Here is a 24,562-nt window from a genome sequence, read left to right on the forward strand (position 1 = left end):
GTCGGAGATAGAGAGAGAGAGATAGAGAGAGATCCTCTCCACCGCCCCATGTATGGCCCGGGGCGTGCGAGACGGAGGAGGCTGTGTGAAGTTGGCCCCACAGTCCACAGCCCACTACTGAAAATCCGTTTGGTGGTGTTTGATAGTCCATTCCCGATGATTGGTAGTCAAAACTGTAATTAACAATACGAGAAAAAAAGACATACGCGCGTGAAGTTAGCCCCCTGATCTCTTATAAAATTCGGCTACATAAAGAAATCGTATATACATATATAGATTCGCGGAAATTGCCGTATTTCTTTTCTATTTGCCGTTGCGTTCGTCGCCAGGGGGGAGGGAGCTTTTCTCGGAATTCAAACGCTCGAGGATCACCTCATTATTTTGGCCAATCGCGTGTTTTCGTTATTTCGGCAAGTACGCCGCGCGAAGGAATGTAAGGGGTGGGGGGGTGGGGGTGGTGGAGGACAGTTCCCATCAGGACATCGCGCGATATAGCCGCGACCGCGACGCGACGCGACGCGACGTGGATCCTTCGATCAGCTTCGATCGTAAATCGTAATCATATTCGGCCGCGCGAGCAAGCGTGATGTGTGATGTGTGATGTGTGATGTGTGATGTGTGATGTGCGGGCCGGTGTTGGCGAGTATTGGTACGTTGGACGATCTCTCGCAATCAGAATAACCGACATGACCGTTTATCGCGAAAAATGCGGGTTAATCGTCGTTCAGCGTCCAGCATGGTGTACGCGACGCTTGCGGAGCTGCGTCTTCTCGTCGCCAAATCTCGCGCATATTGAACTGACGGTGGAATCCCAGGAATCCCTGGAATCGTCGGAATCGACCCACGATCGAGGCCGGCGGCCGGCGTTCGAGACAATTTTACATCTAAGCGCACATCGGAGGCATCGGAGTACCGTGCCTCGCCTCGCCTCGCCTCGCCTCGCCTCTCCTGTAACCTGTAAGTACGCAACGCTTCATATTCGTTTCACGCGAGTAATCGCGCTCGCGAAAGCGATTGCCATGTCGTCATTGTCGTCTCCGCGTCCCGTCGAGAAGATCGCGCGGTTTCGCCGCGAGCGCGACACACATCCGCCATGTTTCCCGTCGCCGCGCCGTCGGTACCGTTTGGCGTTTTCCTGGAAGACGGAAGACGGAAGACGGAAGACGGAAGACGCAAGACGTTCGTCGCGGGCGCGGGCTCGTTTTTTTTGGATGACGTAGTAATGGTGAGTCTGATGTGGACGAGTTACGATCGGTCGCGATTATTATCATCATCGCTTTTTTGGATGACGTATCGAGGGGAGTTTCGCGTGAGATATGCGAGCTACGATCGGATTTGTGAAATTGGCTCGACAATGTTGATTGCGACGATTTAATGAGCAAACGTAGACAAATTTTCATATAAAGTTTTTGCTGTACGTTAACTAATTTAATTGCGCCGATTTAGATAACATAGAGGCACGTTATTTGTATCGATTAACTAACACGATAACACATTTACCGCATTTTTATATCATTTTTACACGTACTTGTTTCGAGATTTATATCTCTATGTTTGCTTATATTTAATAGTTAATTTATGTTGACCGTCAACGTTCATCGAATTCGTAATATATTTTTGCTATTTCTCGCCGGGGTGATATTCTCGGAAAAATTCTAATTCACCGTCCGATAATCATCTGTATTTACGATCGCAGCGTGGTGGCATGGCGTGGAATGCATCGCGCGAGTCGCGTCGCGTCGCGTCGCGTTCGGCTGCCAAAGTGCACCTGCTCGAAATCGATTGCGAACAGGCGAATCGTCGTTTTTTATTCGTTCTCCACCGCGTGGCACGTTCGTTCGTTTTCGGTGCAATTGCGAAATTTTTTTTCTCGCGATATGCGCGAGGATCGATGGATTTAAATAATCGCGTTCTTTCTCCCAATCGCTTTTCCCACCCATCCATCCATCCATCAGAGTGACATTCGAGTTCTACATGGAGACGCGGTGACAAACGCGTGAATTCCGTTCGGTGATTTAAATCTCCATTAAAGCGAAGAGCGCTTTCGTCTTTGCTCGCGTCGCAAATAGTTTTGATTCTATCAATGCGATATACGCGATATATGCGATGCGGGAGGATTGCAGAGATTTGCAGCACTCTTTTCTTCCCGCTTTTCCCACCCACTCGGCTCGGCGCGGCGCTTCTCAGCCCCAGTCGGGGCATGTGTTATTAACGATAAAAGAGGCGCATCTCGATTTAAGTTCGCATCCGTTATTACCCGCTTTTCATCCGAGACTATGGAATATGGAATTTCATCAATCTCTGCCTGCGAAAATTACTATCTTTGTTGCCATGTTTTTTCCTCCCCTCCTCCCTCGTCTTTTATTATTGCGTCTATTGCCCCGATACGATCCGGATAAATGTAATTTCCTGTTGACGAATCTTAGATCCGCTTTGGATTCTAAGCTCTTCTCTCGCTTGGCATCTACTTACTTATTTATCTCTCGACTCCAATCTTCTCGCGCCGCGAGTCATCTCGCCGCGAGTTTTCTCGCTTAAAATTCTATCGGGACGACTCTGGGGCGAATTAGAATTTCAAATTGAATCCTATTGCGCGAAGGATGCGCCCTTTTCTGCAGTTAACTGCATTCTCGGTGTCCGTACTTCTTCGAAACTTGGAGAGAAAGAAAAATTCTTCTTCGAGAAGTGCGATCTTGCATAAAATGTACTAGTCATTCTCGGTGCTTCGCGTCTCGTTTCTTTGCAGTTTCAACTTTTATATACTGCAGTTACTGCACCAACGAAAGAAATCTCGAATTCGTTCCAATAATCTTCCGGAACTTGGATTATCTTTGAAATTGTTTTCATCTTTCTTCTCGCAGTATTTCTCGTTGAATCTCGTTCAATTTAACATTTTTTTTTATCAATCTTCTTGAAAATGAGAATGACAAACTAAACTAGATTTGTTTTCACAAAGACCAGACATATATTATATATGTATATATTTTACTTAATAGGATTAAGAAGATTGATATCCTAAACTTTTTTATCTGAAACATTAGAAATTAGAAAGTAAGCAAGCAAGTTATCAATTGTATATAATCAAACAATCTCTCTCAGACTCTCAGCTTTATAAAAATATGTTTTCACTCTTGGCAAATAAAATCGCAATTGGCATTATGTATATCTATAGTATAATTGATCTTGTCAATGTTACATCCTTGCATTTTAACTATTATATATACCTATCTATTATAATACTCAAGGATAAACTCAACTCGCGTATGGATCCGATTTACGTTCTTTACAAAATAAGCGATTTGTTTTGATTCTCGGTTAAATCTCGAGATATTCTCCTATAGAAAAATCTCTCATTCTCTTAAGACTACCTATTTTCACTCGCAGCGTTTTTTGCATTCGGAATATTATTTATCTGTTATCAATGTTATCATATTATCTGTGGCATTTCCACGCCTTTATGTCCGTCTGCCTGGCAAATAATAAAGAGACGACTGCATCGAAGTAGTCAAACGTGTCCTTTTGCTGTGTGCTATACTTACTCGCCTTCATGAATTCTGTCTGCGTTCTATTTATATCTGCAAGTTTCTTGATAAAGACGAGACTGAAGATAATTCTTGTCACTTTTTGTAAGAAACGCTTTGCGTTTCAACAGAATCGAAAGAATTCATCCGAGAGATTAGTTTTTCTTTAAAACTGCGCTTTATGATTTTCACGATTCTCCGATTATTATTATTAATCTATCTTTGGTCAGGATCGCGAAGACTTGATGAAATTTAATTAATTCCTTTTTTTCCAAACATTTAATTTTTACGCTGTTATCGCATCTCGATATCCTTGAAGGATATTTTAGTAACCTGATGTGCGGCTTGTTACGGATTTTTGCAGGCGATAGTCACACATTCTCGATCACTTATCTGCTCACGCTCACCAACATGTTACTTTATTTGCCATCTTTTATTTCTGCCGCGTGTCGCGTACTATTTTGTGATGTGAATTAATTAGACGAGTTGGCAGTCTGTGCGAAACAAAGCTTGTTCGATGAATCTTTTGTTAAAAAAAAATACCTATAAGTAGCTATTTACTTCGAGATTTGCATACTATTTTCAAAGAACAATTTGAACGAGGCAAAAATCGTTTCAACATAGGAGGACGAGAAAATCAATTTACATTTATTAATTTATCTAATCGAATCGCATTTCCATTTATTGTTCTGCCTGAATAAAAAATGCCTCGATACTTGATACGGTATCATCCGATTTGTGATTTGCATTGGACCGCATAGATAGGTCCGTTTTTAATATTTTGTGACAGATATTAAAAATATATTTTTATAAAAATAAATTCTTCCCGTTTTATACATATCTTTATATGTATCTTTATTAAAAGTTTATTTAAAAGTAAAAAAAATTAGATCTAAAGCAAATAAATATTGCAAGATTTTAGTGGTAAAAACTGAAAAATATATAGGTGATGAAAATTTGTTAAGTTGAATAATTTATATATAAATTTATAGATTTGGATATAGTTTTGATTTGAACGCCAAATCAGTGCTGATCTAGTTTTTTTAAACTTAGATATGTGTTTTTGTTCAATTTGCAATTATATGTGCGGCACGTTTTTGCTGCAATATCATTGTAGAATAGATTATTGTAGTCAATTATTTTACTGTTTGTTGGACATGTTTGCGATTCGTTAACTAAAGTAAATTCGCGTTTTACTCGCGATCGATAGCCCAAATATTATAAATAGTCCTTTAGTACGTCTCTGTGATGTAAAATATGATAAGGTATGATCGTTGATCGTATAATCGTATAACAAAATAAATTATATAACAGAATAAACATAATTAATATTTTCGATTTATAAAGAAACTGTTAAGATCTATATAGAGAATGATGTTGTACATTTACGATATTTGCGGCAAAATAATAACGTTAGTTCATAGCAATGTAGTTAATACATAAATCAACTCGTATAAATTAATATGTATCACTTAAAGTTTCACTTTTCTCTATTTTAAGAGCGATTGCGATCGGAAATGACGCAAAAAATATTAAGATGTGCGAGGACCGATTTCGTTTTACTTGCCACTTACTAATTATCGCCATTATGGAAAATAGCCTTAATGAGTTGTGATCATAGCCAGAATCGATACATTCGCAGTCTCTCGCCACTAATTGCCTTGGTATGGGAATGTATTGAATTAAAACGGGCATGAGATACGTTCGATCGCGCGACTGATCTTCACAGCTTCACACACAATATTGAGATTATTGTAAATTTCCGTCGTTGAGAATATGCTTCTTACGGATCGGAAGATCGGAAGATCGGAAGATCGACGGAACCAAATTTCGTAAAGGAAGGTTAAAATGTAGCAAACGCGACAACTGATAGTATATCTTGTCGTTGATATTTTTTTTGCTTAAACTTCTGCAGTAAAAAATGCAATAAACGCATGCAAATTCGTGTTCGACTCTTCGCATTCGTATCATTCTGCATAATCGAGGCGACTGAAACGCCAAGTACGCCCTAATCGATACACGAAGGAGCGAAAATAGATTTCGGGACCGGCTTCTCTGATGCAGTTCTGAGTTTTCTCTCCTCGGAAAGGTGAATGGACCGCTTCGAGTACAAGGTACAGTTGTGATGCAAGTTGTTGGCTACCTCGATATACCGAGTCGAATCATTCAGCCACAATATATATGCAAACCTAGCTCTTACGATTCGAAATAAAATTTATATTTTCGGCTGGATTAGTTGTGGATAACGTCATCACAGCGAGAAACGAGGATGTGCTTAAATACGATTGATATACACGCAAGCGAGAGCGCGCAACGGTCTTTCGTGGCGATTGTTATAGATAAAGATCGTAATCGTTATAATTTATCATTATGTCGGCAGAAGTTATTTATGATCCATATTTTTACTAGCAATCACCGTTTATATTCCTTTCTTTTTTATTTCGATGCAATTTCCGTTCTTAAATTCTCGTCATGACCGACGGCATGATCATTTCAACTCATTCACGAACTTTCTCCGCGTTCTCGCTTTCACCGATCCAAGAGAATTCGTTTTGGCGACATCGCGTGGCAAGTTTGTTTTTTACCACTCATCAGAAGAATCTTTTTAACTATTTCCTTCTTTTCTTCGAATCATTTTATATAATTTTAATATCTTATAAATTTTATTTCAAACTATAATGTCTCTAAAGTCTAGGTGGATAGCAGAGACGTTTCTTCTGTTCCACATTTTCAAGCAAAAAGTACAATAGAATGCAATACAATTAGTTGGCTATCTGCGTTCTTCTTTTGTCTTTTATTTATTGCCAGTTATTGTGTTGCTTGTGAAATATGGTTTGCCTGTCTGCCGGAACTGACTAATAGCTCTTCGTGCTGCAGCCTGGAGACAATAAATTTTCAAAATTTTACAAACAAAATTACTCGCAAATCTGACCATTTCTTTTTGGTCATTCGGTAGCAAAATCTTTAAGAAAAGATTGAATATTGTTATTATAATCGGACGACAAAATTTTTATTATGTGTACATATGTACATGTCATATAAAACAGAGGTAAAAGTATATATTTTCTACTATTAATCCATTTACAATTATTCTCAGTTTGTACTGACGCGTTTTTTGGCTTCAATGGCCAGAACTATTTGTTTAAAGTTTAAACTATCAGGAACTATTGAAAAGGAAGTCAGAACTCTTAATTGTTTGTAAGTTTCCGCAAAATAAGACGCTAGTTTCACATACACCTCAAATAAAGATATTAAATCTTTAGTATTTGTTTTAATGTCTTTGCTCAAATTGTCAAAAACAATACTTATCGTGGTGATCAATAGTACGCAATGTTGAAATTTCAAATAAATATAATCCATTTTATTAAATTAATTCTTTTACAGTTTGTTCCTAAAGTTTAAAATATTATTTATCTCTGGTTCATTCAATTACACAATCGTCTTAATACGTTAATACTTCAGAATTAGCGACAATTGTTTTACGTTTAATCATAATTATTAGCTTCAGCCCCTTGCATATTATTTTGTCCTTATATATGTACATATGTATATGTACATATATGTACATATAGCGAGTGTTGCTTGCGCTGACAAGATTGAGCATAGCCAATGTCGCATGAATTCATGTGGTAGATTACAGACACGCCTTCCGTCGTCTATCGCGTGATAGAAACGTCGTAATCGTCACTGTTGTCATAATTGCCTAATTAAACGATCTATCCTATTCTTTCACGATTTATTATGCACACGTTGACTAGTAATACACAGTTTGGCATCGTTAATCGTATTTCAATCTTTGATTGCATTAATCAGTGGCGTAGAAACGCGGCGCACTCGTTTGCGTTAACTCATTAATCGCTATTATTAATATGACGTACATAACCATTTATAAATGTCGATAGAATCTTTTTTTTCGAAGAGTAAACGATTGCTACATTTTTATCAAGCACATAAGAAATTTTCCAAGCTCGTCAATGTTAATAATTAACTAGTAATTTTGTAAAAATTTTATCTCGAAAGCATTTAATGTGCCTGCCTCGCGGTGCGTGTACATTCGCTGTTATTACATAATTTTATTTTATTTTTACTCGAAAATGTCGCATATATCGGAATAATGTTTGATTTGTTAATACAATTTGCACTTGAGCGTTAATGAGGACATGTGCGTACCTTATATCTTATATTCGACTTTGAGAATCGCTTGTTTGGAATTTTCCAAGGACACGTATATAACGATACTTGCTTTATGTATGTATAAACTTATGAAAGCATTCGTCTCTCGGAACTATTAAACTCCCCTCTTGTGGATCTAAAAATAGTGCGCTCGACATCGAACTATAATACACAGCCACGTTAACCGCGTCAAACTGCGCTCTTACATCCTATTCTCGACGTCGTCGCATAGCAATCTAATTGTCAGTACATAAAAAAAATACCCACCAGTACTTGAATATACGTATATTCAGTTATAACTTTATAACACCCACCTACAGATGACAAGTGACGCAAGTGTCAATTTACTATTTACTATTTAACTAATAAATATTAATTTCTTAGCGGTAATTAATTAGATCATTATAATCACTGTTTTCTAATGTGTTTGTAGCAATAATTAATTCTTTATAGAAATTTATAAAGTAATAATATATTCTATATTATTATTTTATCTTAGAAAGAAGTAATATAAATATCATTTTCATTTTCATGAAAAATTTCGCCTACTTGTACGCAGGTTCATATTCAAACAGTAGTACTATGTTGCGACTCGCGAATTCTACGCCACTACGCGAAAGCGATTTGATACTGGCTGGTACTTTGGTATAGGAATGGGCGAGAGGTTTCCACTCGCGTCCGATCGATCCGCCGATCAATGAGTAACGTAGACTAGATCGCTACCGCGAAAGATCGTCTCGATCACGGACTTTCGGTTGAATTCACCACCCCGGGACTCCATCGCGGCCACTAGTCGCTGATATCGGTTCCAGGCGGTCACCGACGCCACTTCCTTTTCCGGCCGGTCCTTAATCTTCTCGCCGCCGCCGCTGGTGACCGCAGCCTCGGAAGTCTGACACACAGCCTCTGCATCCGGTATCATCTACGAAGTTGCGATCGAATGATTCGATACTGTCATTGGAATTCTCTATGATCGACGGCGCAGGAAATTATCGCGCGCATTGTTTTATCAAGAGACACGGTAGTGTCTCGCGCCAAGTACACGCGCAGCGCGAAACCGCCGTGACTCTTTTACGCGAACGCACGAGTTGCAAGTACCCGAGATTTTGAGAGCTCAATAACGAGCGATTATAATTACGGAAAATTCCCAAAGGTGCTTGCAGGATTTTTATTATATTTTTTATCTCATGTGTAAAATGCAACGTAAATTTCTAAGACATCAAATAAGAAATGATATGCTATTACCGACAAATAAAAATCAGATAGTTTTAAATAGAATTATCAAGGAATGCTGCAGTTATCTTCTCTTGACTTTGTATTTATTTCAACGGCATCCGTTCCGTTTTGATTGTATCAGATTGGCTCGCAATCGAGCGGAAGGAAGTCCTAGAAGGTTTATACGAAACGAGCATGACCAATGTTTGCTGAATGCATCGTAGACGCGTGTAACGCTACCCTAAACCCCGAGTCTGAAATCAATACTCGAACGGCATTACACTGTTACTAAGGATGCCCATCCCCATCCCCATCCCCATCCCCATCCCCATCGCCAGATTTTGCGTCACCCCCCTGCGCCACTTTAACCAACTTGGAGTTCAACGACCAACGCGAGCCCGTGCCAATTGCCGTGATATCACGGTACCGCAATCATTATTTTTTCATTATTATTTACTTAACTTTTAATTGTCGATATCGACAGCTCATTTGGCTTTACACCGATCAATTACAACCATTTACAACAATTAATTTCATAAATAATTATGCAACGGTAATATACGCGATTGTCACTATTAATAAACAAATATGATTAATATGAATTATAACAAGATAATAATTACTAAAACTACTCCCTTGGTTTATTCACGTGTAAAATTCATGCGAATAGCAAAATCACTTTACGTTTTATGTAATATCTCGATGATCAATCGACAATGCAGAAGAGATCCATTATCCGTTATTACTAAACCCGTTATCTAATTATCGTCCCGTTAGTTAATTAACAGAGAATCAAATATTCGCTTTGCGTGCCTTCGACTTCGCGTTCGGACCTCTAATCATTTCTCGCTGCTCACCTTCGCGTGGTTTGGTTTCCGCCAGTTCTTGCGCGACCTCGCGATCCAAGGGTCAAGGTCGCCCTACTGCTCCGCAGCCTGAATTTCCGTTCTTCTGGAAAAATTTAGATCGGAACCGGATTTATCTAGCGAGACGCGTAGACCAGACCTGCGTGCGGTCCAACAGTAACTGAGGAAGCTCGACCAATGCGTCGACCATCAGCTGGATCTCCGCGATGACTTTTCCCCCCTCTGGTGGTGCCCAGAACCTACATGTGGCTACCATATGGGAGGGGAACGACGAAGGGGGTGCCGTTGAGAAACAATGCCGGATAGTGGAGGGACCACCTCGTTCTCTCACCCCTCTAGTCTCACCCTAGACGAGACGAGACGAGACGAGGCTGGGGTTCGTTTCCGGTTTTCCGTTCGCTATTCGCGTGTCGCGGATTTTTTTCAGCGATGCCTCAAATCCAACAAGAGATTGAGATTGCTTCCACATCGATACACACGCGAGTTTACGTTTTATGAGCCGTTTTATGCGCGTTTACTGGTTACCTGGTTAACTGGTGTTATAATCACGAAGCTCTTCGTGTTTCAGTGAAGAGGTATTATTGTACTCGATTGTGTAACTATTTATTCTACATTGATCCTCATGACAGTTTCCCGTAATTGTAAATGAACAAATTAATTAATAACTATCTACTTTTAACAAATTGTCTTTATTCTTCTTACATAAAAATTTTAAATTAATCAGTTTTAACTTGTTTTAATTTCTTAATTAATAAACAAACGACAAAAAAGTATTATCATTCTTTTTATGTGATAGTATTAATTTGTATATATATATATATATATGCATAAGAATTTTTATATTTAGTGACGAATCTTCATCAAGATCCACGAGCCACAGGACCTACAAGCCCTCGATTTAGAGACGAAAGGTGTTCAGCACGAGCCACGATCGTTTCTTCCGGGCAGCTGCCGCTATTTTTCGAAAATAAAGGTGGGCCCCGCCGTCTGTCCGCGGACCCGCCACGTGTAAAGATCTTTATCTCATTTCGTCGGCTTTTTTCCAATTTTAATTAACCGTCTTGATTATTCGTCTCGACGTAAAGGAACGCGGTTTATTTGCCGTGTCAATGTTACAATTCTTCACGATTACACAAAATTACAAAGCGACGCGAGTGCAATATAGCGACTTAGCCGAGGACTCGGCCCAATCTCCTCCACACGGTTAGTAGATTCTGCGTTAGCAGATGTATACTTCCGGCAGCTGTAAAAGTGGTGTTGTACCTCTTTTATAGGTGCACGCGCCCTCGACACGCACGCGGCGAGACAATGAACACAGATTGGCCATTAGATCCGCATCTGGCGGATTTCGTGAAAGATCAATTTTCTATACCGAGGTACCAATTCAACGCTCGATTCGATCAGACCAAATAAATTGAACGTTTATGTAATTTTTCCGCAATGTCTTTTTGTAGACCCAATAAGATATACAATCTTAAGAGTTGATTAAGTTTGTCATCTGTAGAATTCAACGCACAGTCTATTGAATACTCGTAGGTATCTTTTTCATCAGCAGATGGATGCACAAAATAACGACCGTTCATTATATGAATTTTTTAAATATCTTCCATCTTCTTGATGCACAGCATGCTGCTACCATCTGCGCAGTGGTATGCACGAGCTTCTTTCCGCTACTTTAGTTTCTAAGACAATTTTTTGCACAGCCCGACCAAACTCTCCGAGTGTTGTCTCTCTCTCACAAATAAATTTTATCATACACATTCCATTAAATTCCATTGCGACGTTAGCTTTATTATGCGAGACGCATTATTAATAATTTCATTTCTTCTTATTTAAAATTCTTCGTCTTTGATTATCAAACGTATAGAAATATAAATGTAAATTGAAACTTATTAATGCTCTTACGTATAGATATCATATCATATCGAAACATCATGATATAATTTTCTTCTTCTTTTCTCCATTAAGAAATTCTAAAATTGGAGAGGTAAAACTTAGATAAGTTTTATAATTTTGCGTTTTACAAATACCGTTTGAATAATCCGTTTGAGTTTTCGGGTAAAGATGGCCTGCGGGTTATATTACGCAATACGGGATCTATCGCATATCTGCATCTACGTACGCTGATGGTCGCTCTGTACCGGTTCACGGACGGGCCAATTCAGCCAATTTACTTGATTTCCCCGTCGCTGCCACAATGGACATGGCCCCTATGGCCTACGGTATGGCCGTGCTCGCCACGGTGGCCTGGCGTCTTTCGTCTTCGACATGGGACCGCCGCCCCGCACCGCGGAATGCAGACGTCTCGAATTAAATACGCGTCACTTAAGGCAAGCCTGTCTGCCCACCCGCGCCCATTATTGTCACAATTCGTTTTTGGCGTTGATATTCCCACAGCACCTCCATGTAGCAAGGAGATTAAGGCGACATTTGTTTTTCTAAGGTCGCCCGTATTCTTGAGTCGAGCGACAAGAAAGATTAATTCCTTTTGATAAAGAAGGAGCTGAGATGTCACACATTCAACTGTAATTTTTATTTATTTATTTTTTAATAACATGATGATTATTTTTTATTCTATTTTTCTATTCATATCTTTTAATTATTGCAGCCTTTGTAATAAAATAAAGTATTTCTCGTAGTCATATGTTAATTTTATATTGCAATCTGAAATAGAACATAGAACATAGGATAAAAAACTTAAAGTTAGAAATGTATAATAAGAGAGTATAAAAATATTCTTTTGTATGTACGGAAAAATACAAGTTATACCAACGTAAAAGTGATAACCAATTTTTTTTGTTAACTGTACATGGTCAGTGATGCAACTCTACATCATAAATATCGGATTAAATTCATCTTATTATTACAAGCAATACTAGCAATAGTAATGATAAAGAGAAATAAAAATCTAGTAATATCGGGCATTTGAGGTTTAATTGCATTAAAAATATATATTTATTATTAATATATATGCAGATTCTATTGAGCTTTTCCATTGAGCTATTTTGGTGCAACTTTAGATAAACAGGATAGTATCTCGTTTGCAGCCGATCAATACGTAATCCCTAAATCGGATGCGATTAGCTCAATGTGGATAAACAACACACGTAAATCGTAAATTATTGTATTTTTATGCTATCATATTCAAAAAGATGCCGAAAAGGAAGTATCTGTCCCTCTTGAAATTATCTACATCATCAATGACTGACAGTGCATCCTTGTCACGCTCGTTATTAAAATAGTAATCAAGTTTCATGGACGGAAAAATCGCGACGTACGTGCGACGTGCGTGTGGCATGCATGTAGCAATTTGCTTTAAAAGTCACTTAGTTATCTATAGTGCTTGTAACGATCGCGTTTACATACATAACTCATCTCTTAACTCGCCACTAAAAACAAAACTCGCAGGTGTTTTCGATGAAGAAGTTATAATGAATATCTTCCATTCTATGTAAGGAGAACCTTCTCGTGCGAATTATCCTTTTTTTTATCAAGATTGCATCGCCGTTAAAAAGAAGCAAGGTAATACGAAAAGACAAAAAGAACAAAAATAGACAGAAATGAAAAGAAATTGTTATTCTAAAAAAGATAACATTATCCTTGCCAAAATAAATAAAGAGACACAGATATGATAAAATATTGTACAAAATTATACATCTATACAGTTTGGTCTTCACGCTCAAACCTTGATATGTATGTCGCTTATTTTTACAATTAAAAGGTTGACTTCTAAAAAATATTTATGGCGTTATGTTGTGGGATTACAACAGTAAAATCGACACGTCGATTTTCTTCCAATATAATCAATATGATCCGCGGAATGCAACGTCAACGGCCGCCGCCCGAGCGCAATGTCCTCTCAACCCTTTTTTCGTATTCTCACCCCCGCAGCTGACGACGAGCTGACGGGATACCACCTGACGGTTACTACCCGGGACAGCTGTTCTCTCCCCTTCGCGAGGCTCGCGTACATCATCTCCTTCCTCCGTCGTCTCTCGCGCTGGCCCAATGCGTCCAAAAAACCGAAACGATTTCATATGGCAAAAAAAGTCAAAAAAACCGCATGCTTTATCTCGGATAGCAGGATGTTCCGCGGTAGGAACGAAAGGGGAGAAATTATCGGCAGTATATACAGTGGGATCACATAGTGTAGCAACATATGTATATTCAATATTTATTACGATTGTAATGAAACTAACGTTTGAAAATTTTAATTGAGACACAAAATATAGCATGTTTGTACAGCGAAATAATGAAATTACAATGTCCCTTGACAACATATCCGTCGGTATATCTATATCATCCCCTATCGTCAGGTCTCTTCTTCGGGTACCAAGTCCTTCTGTCTCCCTCGAACAAACCCAGGAGCGATCATAGAATCGCGAAATGGCCAGGAGGTCGGCGAACGCGTTTCGAGGATTGCGAGACGGTAAGAAAGAAAGCACATAGATTCTCCTGGTAACAGCAGTCGGCGAACTGTTGCCCTGGCTTATTTTCGCTGGACGCGAACGTCGAAGACAACAAAAGTACCTCGACGGAGCAGATGCATGGCATGTGCTACGAACCGACACCAGATGCCCCATTGGCGTAGAGAGATCCCTCCTCGACGGACGACCCCGATAAAGGTGGACGGCGCGCGATTCCTTTCAAACTAGTCGCGTGCCAGATCCACAACCGTTTCTTCGTTCGCGTATGTTCCCTTCCACAAGTCCCATCACATATCACATCGCATCGCGGGCCGTTGTTACGTTATTACATTGGAAACGTCCAATGGGCCCTCAAACAGCTAACTTTGCTAGTCGAGTCTAGTTTTCTTTACTACAAATACTGTTTAACATTTATAAACATATTTCAAAACATGTATGTCATGTACATACACATACATACATACATATACCGTATTGCATTAATGACAAATTGAAAACAAAATTTTCCTGACAAGTCAACAACTGAGAAAAAAGCCAAATATATTGATTTAGCTCAGTAAATACGTTGTTAAAAACTTTCCATTTTATTATAAAAGTGTTACATTTATATCACCATGTAAACGCGACATACACATAACGTTTGGTATAAGAATATTTTAGAGATAAAATTTCGATTTTACGAGTTGTGCCTCTGATTTGATTAATTAGAATCCGATTGTGATTAAATGTAATTAAAATCAAATTTCTAAGAATTACCTAAAAATACAGTTTTTGCAGCGGATTGAATGGTTAGATTGAACACTTCGGCCAAGTTTAAGTTTAAGGACTGGGAAGACGAGAACGAGACGACGGGCTTAATTAATTTATCGGTCGTTTATTTACTGGTCAATGTTATCTACAGAGCTTTATTGTAAAAGTAACAATAGTTGTGTATAAGTTAAAACGATATTATACATATGTACAGCTTGCTATTCGGTCGCGTGGGAAGAACGTCGCGCGTCGACTACTTCCCATAAAAAAATTGTGTGGAAAAAAAAACTTAAAAATTTCTCCGCAATTCACTCACAGTCGTAATTTTTCGATCCTTTGCACGCAATCAATCACGATATAAAATCTCTTTGATTTTTTGACAAGTGACGCACGATCGAAGTCGATCGTCGATCCTGAGTCACTGACGATCAAGTTTCATTTATCTCGTTTGCTTTTGCTCTTTTTATTAACGCCTCAGGATCGATTCAACGCTGCAATTGACGTACGATCCTGATCAATTTCCCGTACATGAGGAATGATGATCGTACGATCTAAATAACGATTAAGATGTGGAAATTTCTGAGGTTTCACGATGAGCTTTTTGTAGATGGTTGAGACGTGTTAAGGCGGCCGACGTGCACCCTTTCGCACGCATCGTTGCTTAAGCAACATTACTCTAAACAAAACCACCCTTTTATTATACTAATAGTGTCATTAAGAAGACACACATTTCAGGCCATCCGAATTGGACTCCTCGTGAGATCTCGTTATTGCCATATGTTGTAATTTCTTTCACAAATAAAGATTCGCTGATCTATGACCGAATAAGTTCCTATCTAAATCTCGGAGCTCTCGTCGTCTCTCGCCTAATCCAAATTATATACAATATTTTCGGGGGCTAAACGTTTCTCATTTCTATTGTCGACACTGTAGCCAATTTCTTCGTATACGATCTGACTAAAAATTGTTTCGTGCATAATCGCCGACAGAATGGCACAATTCAAGAAATCTTTAAATTCTTTAAACTCCTTAAGAAATATATTATTTGCAGATATAATTTATAAATAATTATTTTTATTTTTATATTATTTGTATAAACGTAATTTCTTGACTTGTAAAAAATTACTTCTCATTATAACAACCGAAAACCTTCTGCAATATTCTGTCGGCGATCACCGATGCTTATCTCACTTTTTTCTCGTATCAAGTACGTAACGTTCTTTTTTTTTCTTTTCTCTGTCATCCCGCTTATTGTATTTTAATTCTTTCGACCTTTTTATTTATGACAGACTAAACTAGGAATTTGTTTTAAGAATAATTTTAATTGTGATTCGCCGGTCGTTTCTCTACAGTTTGATGATTCTAACTGCTAGAAATATTTTCTTTTATGGTACCCGAAGCCATCTTCTCGGGAAATATTAGGAATTAACTATCACCACTTTTTGAAAACAAAAATGGAAAAAAAGATATCTTAATCCTTGATTGAGACGTTCAAGGAACTTGAAGGTTTTCAATATCTCGTTACGAAAAAGAAACGGCGTTCATATCGATCCAGCGTATGAACGCTTATTATTCGAAATTATAATCGTCGAAAGCTAAAACCGATATCAAATTGGCGCTCCAGTCAGAATGTATGTCTAACAGTCAACACAATGTTTCAACAAAAATAATTAATATATCAAGCGATAATTTAATTGATCATTTCTCAGCAATGTAAGAAAATAGCAAAATGATAAAAAACAGATAATAACAATGTCGAATTATTTATGATATTAAATAAATCGTTATGGCTCAAGAAAATTAAAATTTTTCTTCAGAAGAAGACGAAATATGTAAGAAAGCAAAGAGTCTTGTGCAAACGATTTCACAACACGCCATATGCTCGTTTTATTTAAATAACAAGATTAATTTATCCCAGATTTCTCTCTCGAAAATTCTTTAATGAGACACGTCGCAAGAAATAAATTTAATCGCTCGCTACCTTAATGCTGAAGCCTCATCAATCCAGAAGCAGACTCATGTCCTGCGACTTGGTGTCCGTATACCCGGTGTGTTGAGTGAACGCCCTCTCCCTCTGCAGATCTAGGTAATTTTTCATGGCGATAACCGTAGGATGATGAAGCGGTAGGCCCTCGTCTTCGACGAGATACCGGAGAGCCTCGGTGGCGCAAGCATCCCATCCTGCAGTCCAGGAATCGGGATTCTGCTCCTGCTGGCTGCTGAAGGACTTTTCAGTCTGCTGGATCGTGACTGCTGGATTGTCCGTCCACAGGCGACGATCTAAGTTCGAAGAATCAAAGGCTCGACCGTGTTCCTGACGGAGGTTCCCGAAATTTGTAAACTTTGTGAAATTCGCGTTTTGTTCATTGAGATCGTTGAAATAATCAAGATCGTTGTGATCGAAACCGTTTTGACAAACAGATGTTTTTGAATGGTCCACTTGATTTTGAAGGCAACCGCGACCGAGATAACTCGTATCCTGCAGCATCTCCACATTACGTATCACACTTTGATCTTGATACGTCACTCTGCTGCTCGAAGATTGTTTCTGAGAGTATTTGAGTTCCTGGGCTAGGGATGCAGCGAGTTGATGCAGCAATTTGGCATTATCCGTTTCCTCGTCGTCTTCCTCGAGCTCATCGATGTCTACCTCAACACCCTCATCCTCTGACGATGACAGAAGGTCTTCGTCGTCTTCGCCCATTCCTAACAAGGTCAGTAACCGTTCGGCGGCATCTACGCAGGTTGCAAATGGCCTAAATTATCTGTTAATGCGAGAAGATTGACTCGAAGAAATAAAACCCGAAGAACTCAAAAATTCTTTTAACAAACAAAGACTGATCACATAAAGGTACCTGTAGATGAAACTAATGGCAAAATCAATTATTCTAGAATCAAAATTTGCATGGCATGTGAAATAAAATCGAAAGTTAAGATTAATAGTACAACAGACTATTATATGTATATCAATGTAACAATAAGATAGATAAGAATACAACAATAAAACAAAAGTTGATTCTGAGAATGGTATAATCCACTGTGAATCTCGTTCGTCGTGAAGTCGGCGGATGCCCATATTGAGATTCTCCCGAAAAAGACAAGACTTCGCATTGCATCTGCGAATAAAGGCGCGGTGGACTCTCGCGTTGAATCGACGACAATAACCGGGAGAATGCATTATTGTAACAACCGGACCGTGATTCGATGAGTAAGTCCGCCGCAATGAGGCCGACGGCCCGGTTTTGCGGTCCTGTGGGAATCCTGCCCCATAAACGTCCCACGGGAACTACCTGTCGCTCGAAACCCACACCCTGTCGCATCCGCTCTGCGAATCGCCGCATTTCGCACGAGTCCTCTCCTCTTTCTCATCTCCCTCGTCCTTGTGTGGTGTGTTATAATGTGATTCGATGCATCGGTACCGTACATGTGTGCTACTCGCCCGTTCACACACCATCGCGAGAGCGGTAAGGTCGTTTATTCGGCGAGGGTAACTTTAAGATACCTGTTCCTGGGAACGGGAACGATTTCGATCGAAAAGTGGCGATTGCGGCGATTAAGTGCGTTTGGCCGCGGGATTCGGATAGAAGAATTTAATGAGTTGTGTGTGATTAACATTACAATTATAGAAATCATCTAATAAACGAATCAACACAAATAAAGAAATATATTTAGAAAAAATCAGTCCAATTTTTAAATATATTTAAAAAATATGATTAAGTTCAGATATACATCAATGCCGAATTAAAAATTGAAATAATAAAAGGACATACTTGAAATGCGAGCATGCGAAAATTTTATGTAAAAAAAAATAATAGTCTAATTCTAATATACATAAATTAATAGTAATTCAAATTAACGTAAACGACAATCGAAAAAAATTGGAAAAGAGTATACGTGTTTAGACAAATTATCTATGTCCTCATTATTACCATATCTTTTCTCGACGTCACAAAGGTGATGACGATCAACGTTTTTCAAACAGGCCCGAACGTATATTACCCGCGTTGTACTTGTTCTTTTTTTTTTCTTAACGATAATAGAAAAGTCTGGACCAGTCGCGAGAGCAAGTTCGTTGATTCTTCTTTTTTTTCAAACATCTCTTTCTCTCTCCCTCTTCAGGAGGCATCAATGCGACTCTCCGTGCCGGACGTTCCCACAGGGATACCCGCATTTAAATGTCCCGTGTCCCGTTCCTATAGTCTACGAGACGTAGCAAAGTTTGGATTGGGTTGGGTTAGGTTAAGCGACGATTTAAAAGGACTGAAAGGTACCTAACGAACGAAACGTTTGTTTCTACCCAAAAAATATGTGTAGGCTGTAGGAAATAAAGATAGAAAATTATAGTACTACTATGACGTTATATGCCAAGAAAGTGCACCGATTATTGTAATAATTTATCGCATATGCAAGAGAAACATGTATCGTACTCAATTTATAATTTATAAAATATTTATAAAATGTATCGTGTGTTAAAACTATATAAAATATTAATTATTTTTGACGTATGAAATTACCTCTGAATAACAGAATTATTTGTATATTCTTCACGCAATTAAGCAAGTGCGATTTACGATAACACAGTCATAAAATTATACTCGATCATCAATAATGTTAAGTTATACTCAGATCGACTTTTATCACGGTCAATCAATCGGCGTCATCGTGACGACCGTAAATTTGTTTACGCGCATTTTAAAGTCGCATTATAATCTATATCGTTTAGTGACTTGAAATTGCTTCGACGAAGGAGGACCATAATTCTTGTCTGCGAATAGAAATTCTTGTAGCTGTACGTACACAGAAAGCCGACATTAGCATAGAGAATTCATATTTCAGGAGAAGATCGGCCGAATTACAGTATAAGCGGCAACGCAAAGCTATTCTCCTAGCGAGCAGTATCCGACTTATATTCTGTGATTAATGATGTCGACCTAATAAATTTTAATAGCTTACTCGTGCGTACCGCTTTACGAATAAATATGGGTACAAAGTTTCGCACTGTTACGCTACTATAGAAGGTATCTACGTCATTTGCACCTTATTAAAAGTTTTAATCGAGGCGACTTGAATATTGCGCTCCCATTGCGCTTTCTGGCGAATCATATTTTATCGCCTTGAATATCTTTCAATTTAGCAAACTAATTAGATGGCTGTTATACAAATAACGAAACAAGCTTTTTTTCACATAAAAATAAAAAATATAAAATGTTAAAGCTTAAAAAAAAAAGTGGAAATAAATTTATACTTTATTTTTAAAAATTGCTATTAATACTTAATTATTTATATATTGCTACAACAGTTAATTTAATGTTAAACAAAATTAAAATAAAAAACGGTTACAAGCCCTTTTACAAGTTTATTACAATAATCTTATTCGCGGAATATTTGCACGCTAACTCTAGTATTTAACAATAGGCCGATCCAACGTTAAAAGTATTCCATAAGATCTACTGTATTTCGTATTATACGCATTACTGTCATTCACATGTAAATCCAACCCCAACAAAGAAATAAAAATATCTACTCTTTCAAATCCTGAATTTTAAAAATAATATAGATTTTTAATGGTTTATTTATAATTGTGCAATTATCTAGGCATGAATATTTGTAACGCACAGATTATATTTAGATGTAAAAGTATACATATAAATAAATACAATAGAAAGCATACAATAAATAAATTACCTCGTATTGTACGTGAATTATCCGTGATGTCAGTGGCTAAGTCGACGAAGTCCTCCAAACCTCCACTATCTTCTCCGCTATCTCCTCCGCAATCCATCATTGTGTCCTGCACAAAATAATATAAAGAAAAAGAAAAATCCATTCTTTGAAATATATTACAAATGTCAAGCTCAAGACTAAATAAAATAAAAATTAAATTAATAAAATCTTGATAATTGTTACTTATTTGATTACGTCAATTGAGAGGTAATTAATAACGAAATCAATTTAATTGCAGTTATATTACTAAAGCAAAATTGACAATGTAGTAAAAAGCTATGCGTAAATTGTCCAATACCACTGATCGATAAAACATGTCTATTTAACTTAAATAGTATGTGCAGTATATCGCAATTAAATCATGGGCCCATGGAATTTAATTAAAGTCCGTGTGAACTACGTTCATATTAAGTAGCATGATAAAATGTTACAACTGTGAAATAAACAATCAAAATAAATACATGACAGTAGATGTAGTAATTAATCGTAATAAATTTATCAAAATTTTATTTAAAAACTTTCAAAAGGTGTATGTGAAGCTAGCGTCTCATTTTGCGGAAACTCACAAACAATTGAGAGTTCTGGCTTCCTTTTCAATAGTTCTAGAGTTGCTGATAGTTTAAACAAATAGTTCTGGCCATTAAAGCCAAAAAACGCGTCAGTACAAACTGAGACGCTATAGGTTCACGCAGCGTCTTACTTTGGTCCTATACACGAGTTCCGCCACTATACATATCTTATCAGATTTCGCGAGATCTATAGTTCTATAACAGTTCTATAAAGAGTTCTGCCATGTAAAAGCAAAAAAAATTAATTATAAGGTACTAAAAACAAAATTACAATGTAATGAATATACCGAGTTAAGACGCCAGTTGAAATCTCGGCGTTCCGGTTTATGTAAAATATTTTTCGAGTAGTTCTGAGCATATTGAAGCATTTTTTAAAGAGTTCCGAGCGTTAGGATCTTTGTGTTATATTTAAAAAAATTAATATTATCCGAAAAGTAATCATGACGGAAGAAGGTGAGACGCTGTGCGAAATCTCGGAGTTCCGGTTTGTGTTAAATATTTTTCGAGTAATTCTGAGCATGTAGAAGCATTTTCTAAAGAGTTCTCCCGGCACTAGCAATGTTGTATAATTTTTAAATAAATTAATAACGCCCGAGAATCGAGTACTTGGAGAGAATAGGGTGAGACGCTGTACGAAATCTCGGAGTTCTGGCTTATATAAAATATTTTTTGAATAGTTATGAGCATACTGAAGCGTTTTCTGAAGAGTTCCGAGCATTAGCACCTTTATGTTATATTAAAAAAAAATTAATATTATCCGAAAAGTAATCATTATGACGGAACAAGGTGAGACGCTGGTCTAAATATCGGAGTTCTGGCTTTTCTAAAATAGTTCTAGTATAGTTCTGAACATATTTGTGCATTTTCTAAAGAGTTCCCGGCATTAGCAATGTTGTATGATTTTTTAATAAATTAATATTGCCCATGCACCGAGTACTTAGAAAGAATAGTGTGAGACGCTTTATTAAAAAATTATACAACACTGCTAGTGCCGGGAACTCTTTAGAAAATGTTGAGATGTTGAGACATAAATACGTTGAGAATTATGCGAGAACTATTTTAAAAAAGTCAGTACTCCGATATTTAGACCAGTGTCTTACCTTGTTCCGTCATAATGATTACTTTTCGGATAATATTAATTTTTTTTAAATATAACACAAAGGTCCTAACGCTCGGAACTGTTTAGAAAGCGCTTCAGTATGCTTAGAACTACTCGAAAAATATTTTACATGAACCGGAACTCCGAGATTTCAAAACTGGCGTCTCAACTCGGTATATATACTCATTACATTGTAAGTTTGATTTTAGTACCTTATAATTAATTTTTTTGCTTTTATATGGCAGAACTCTTTATCGAACTGTTATAGAACTATAGATCTCGCAAAATCTGATAAGATATAGTGGCGGAACTCGTGTGGGACAAAGTGAGACGCTGCTGCATGAACCTATCGTCTCAGTTTGTACTGACGCGTTTTTTGACTTTAATGGCCAGAACTATTTGTTTTAACTATCAGGAACTCTAGAACTATTGAAAAGGAAGCCAGAACTCTCAATTGTTTGTGAGTTTCTGCAAAACAAGACGCTTCACATACACGACAAATTGACAGTATTTCCTATACCTGACGAAGGTATCGAGAAGTATTATTATTCATGGCATCTTTGCAATCTATCGTCATGTATCGTCTTCGTGATTAAGTACCAAATGTAAAAACTCTAGTAAAATGTTTTCCAATTATGATTTATTAAAAAATTACAGTCGGTTTAATATTCTTTCAGCGAGAAGGATTCGATATCAAATTAAGTAATCGTGAGAATCCGTGAGAATAATGAAAGAAACATCCGGTTTGGTTAGTACTTGGTGGCACTGCCAATCGCCCTTTTCTTCGGAGCGATTTAAATGCGCCGTGATATCACTTAGTTCCGGAGATTTAACGCGACACGAGACACGAGACACGAGACACGAGACACGAGTTTGTTCTCGCGGAGCGGAAACGCACGGCACATTAATCTAAATTTCTAAAAGTCTGCGCGAAAGCGAGAACGCACGGCGTGGCGCGGTGCGGCGGGTCGATTTATGTATTATATGTATTATGTACATATACATGTATCGGTTGTTAGTGTTGTTACGTACCTCTGACAGGGCGTCCTCCATCATATCGCTCGTGTCTCTCATGACTCCCGATGGAAACTAGAAACTAGCACCGACAACAATCACTCAACGCCCACGTTCTCCACCGCTCCTCCGCGTCTCTCCTCTTTGCTCTATGCTCTATCTATCTATTTTCTTACTTTCCTGTCTCACTTCTGCCTCACGTTTCTCTCGCTCCGTTTCTCTTACACCGTCGTTATACCGATATGCGCGCGCTCTTTCTCTCTCGTTCTCCTGCTCCCCCGAGGCTTCTCCTTTTCTCTCGCGAGAGAACACGATTGAGAGAACGCAAGTATCCGCGAGTATCAGCTACGCGAGAACAAGAAGGCACGATGACAAGTGCTCGCGGCCGTTTACTCCAGCAGCAGCAGCAGCAGCAGCAGCAGCAGCAGCACCGAGGAGGAATTCCGTGACGTCACGAGCAGCACATTTCCTCCATCGCCAGCGGGCGGGCGGTCTCTCGCGCGTTCGCCGCCGCTTGGGTTGCGTGCCGCTACTGCACGGCTTTTGACGGATCGATCGTATCGCGACGTGTCGCTCTCCTTGCGCCTCTTCGCCTCCTCTCGCACCGCCCGCGTCGTCTTCGTCGTCGTCACGCGAGTCTCCGAAATGTAACTGACCACGAATTCACGCCTCACGCCAATTTACGCGACGCTCGCCGTGATTCTACCGACACAGCGCGATATACGCGCACGCTGCACTTGGCGCTCTCGTTCGCGACGCGTGCTGTGCTCCGTAATCCGTTTCTCGTGGTACCGAACTTCTCGAGTTCTGATATCGCTCACCACGCGCTACTGCTCGTATAAGCTCCACGTTCCATCGGAGTCCGCGATGGTCCGCGACTTCGGAGACACTGATGACTGACACTGGCCGCCTCAGGCCTCAGCGCCTCACTTCAGCCGCCTGCCGCCTGCCGCCTGCCAACGTGCTCGCGCGCTGGGCCGCTGGCAGGTAATGCCGACTGCCGAGAAGAGAATGCCGAGTGCAGCAGGTCGAGTCGCGTCGCGTCGGTCGAAACCCTCCTGCCACTCCTGCCACTCCTGCCAGAAGGCACATCTGCCTCCATGACAGTCCCCGTCGTCCCCGTCGTCCCCGTCGTCCCCGACAGCCTCGGCGCACGCTCGTTCTCTTTACTCTCTCCAGTCTCCTTCTCTCTTCGTCGTCGGTC

At 38.9% G+C, this 24,562-nt stretch overlaps 1 protein-coding gene across 2 annotated transcripts; it reads right to left on the reverse strand.

The window, feature by feature from the left end:
• Positions 1-15,056: 15,056 nt before the first annotated feature.
• LOC139783315 (uncharacterized) lies at positions 15,057-24,468 on the reverse strand. 2 transcript variants are annotated; one of them, XM_071722480.1, is made up of 4 exons: positions 23,535-24,468; positions 23,377-23,440; positions 20,638-20,743; positions 15,057-17,688 (listed from the first exon to the last, which is right to left on the reverse strand). In XM_071722480.1, exons 2-4 carry the CDS (start codon positions 23,416-23,418, stop codon positions 16,952-16,954), a joined length of 885 nt encoding a protein of 294 aa, XP_071578581.1. In that variant the 5' UTR covers positions 23,419-23,440; positions 23,535-24,468; the 3' UTR covers positions 15,057-16,951. The 2 variants fall into 2 exon arrangements, with proteins under 2 accessions (XP_071578581.1, XP_071578575.1); XM_071722474.1 differs by having other exon boundaries at positions 23,377-24,466.
• Between the last annotated feature and the right edge of the window lie 94 nt (positions 24,469-24,562).

The sequence above is a fragment of the Temnothorax nylanderi genome, unplaced genomic scaffold (assembly GCF_030848795.1).
Source record: "Temnothorax nylanderi isolate EJ_2023f unplaced genomic scaffold, tnyl_v1.0 TNYL_tig0008_pilon, whole genome shotgun sequence".
Classification (NCBI taxonomy): domain Eukaryota; kingdom Metazoa; phylum Arthropoda; class Insecta; order Hymenoptera; family Formicidae; genus Temnothorax; species Temnothorax nylanderi.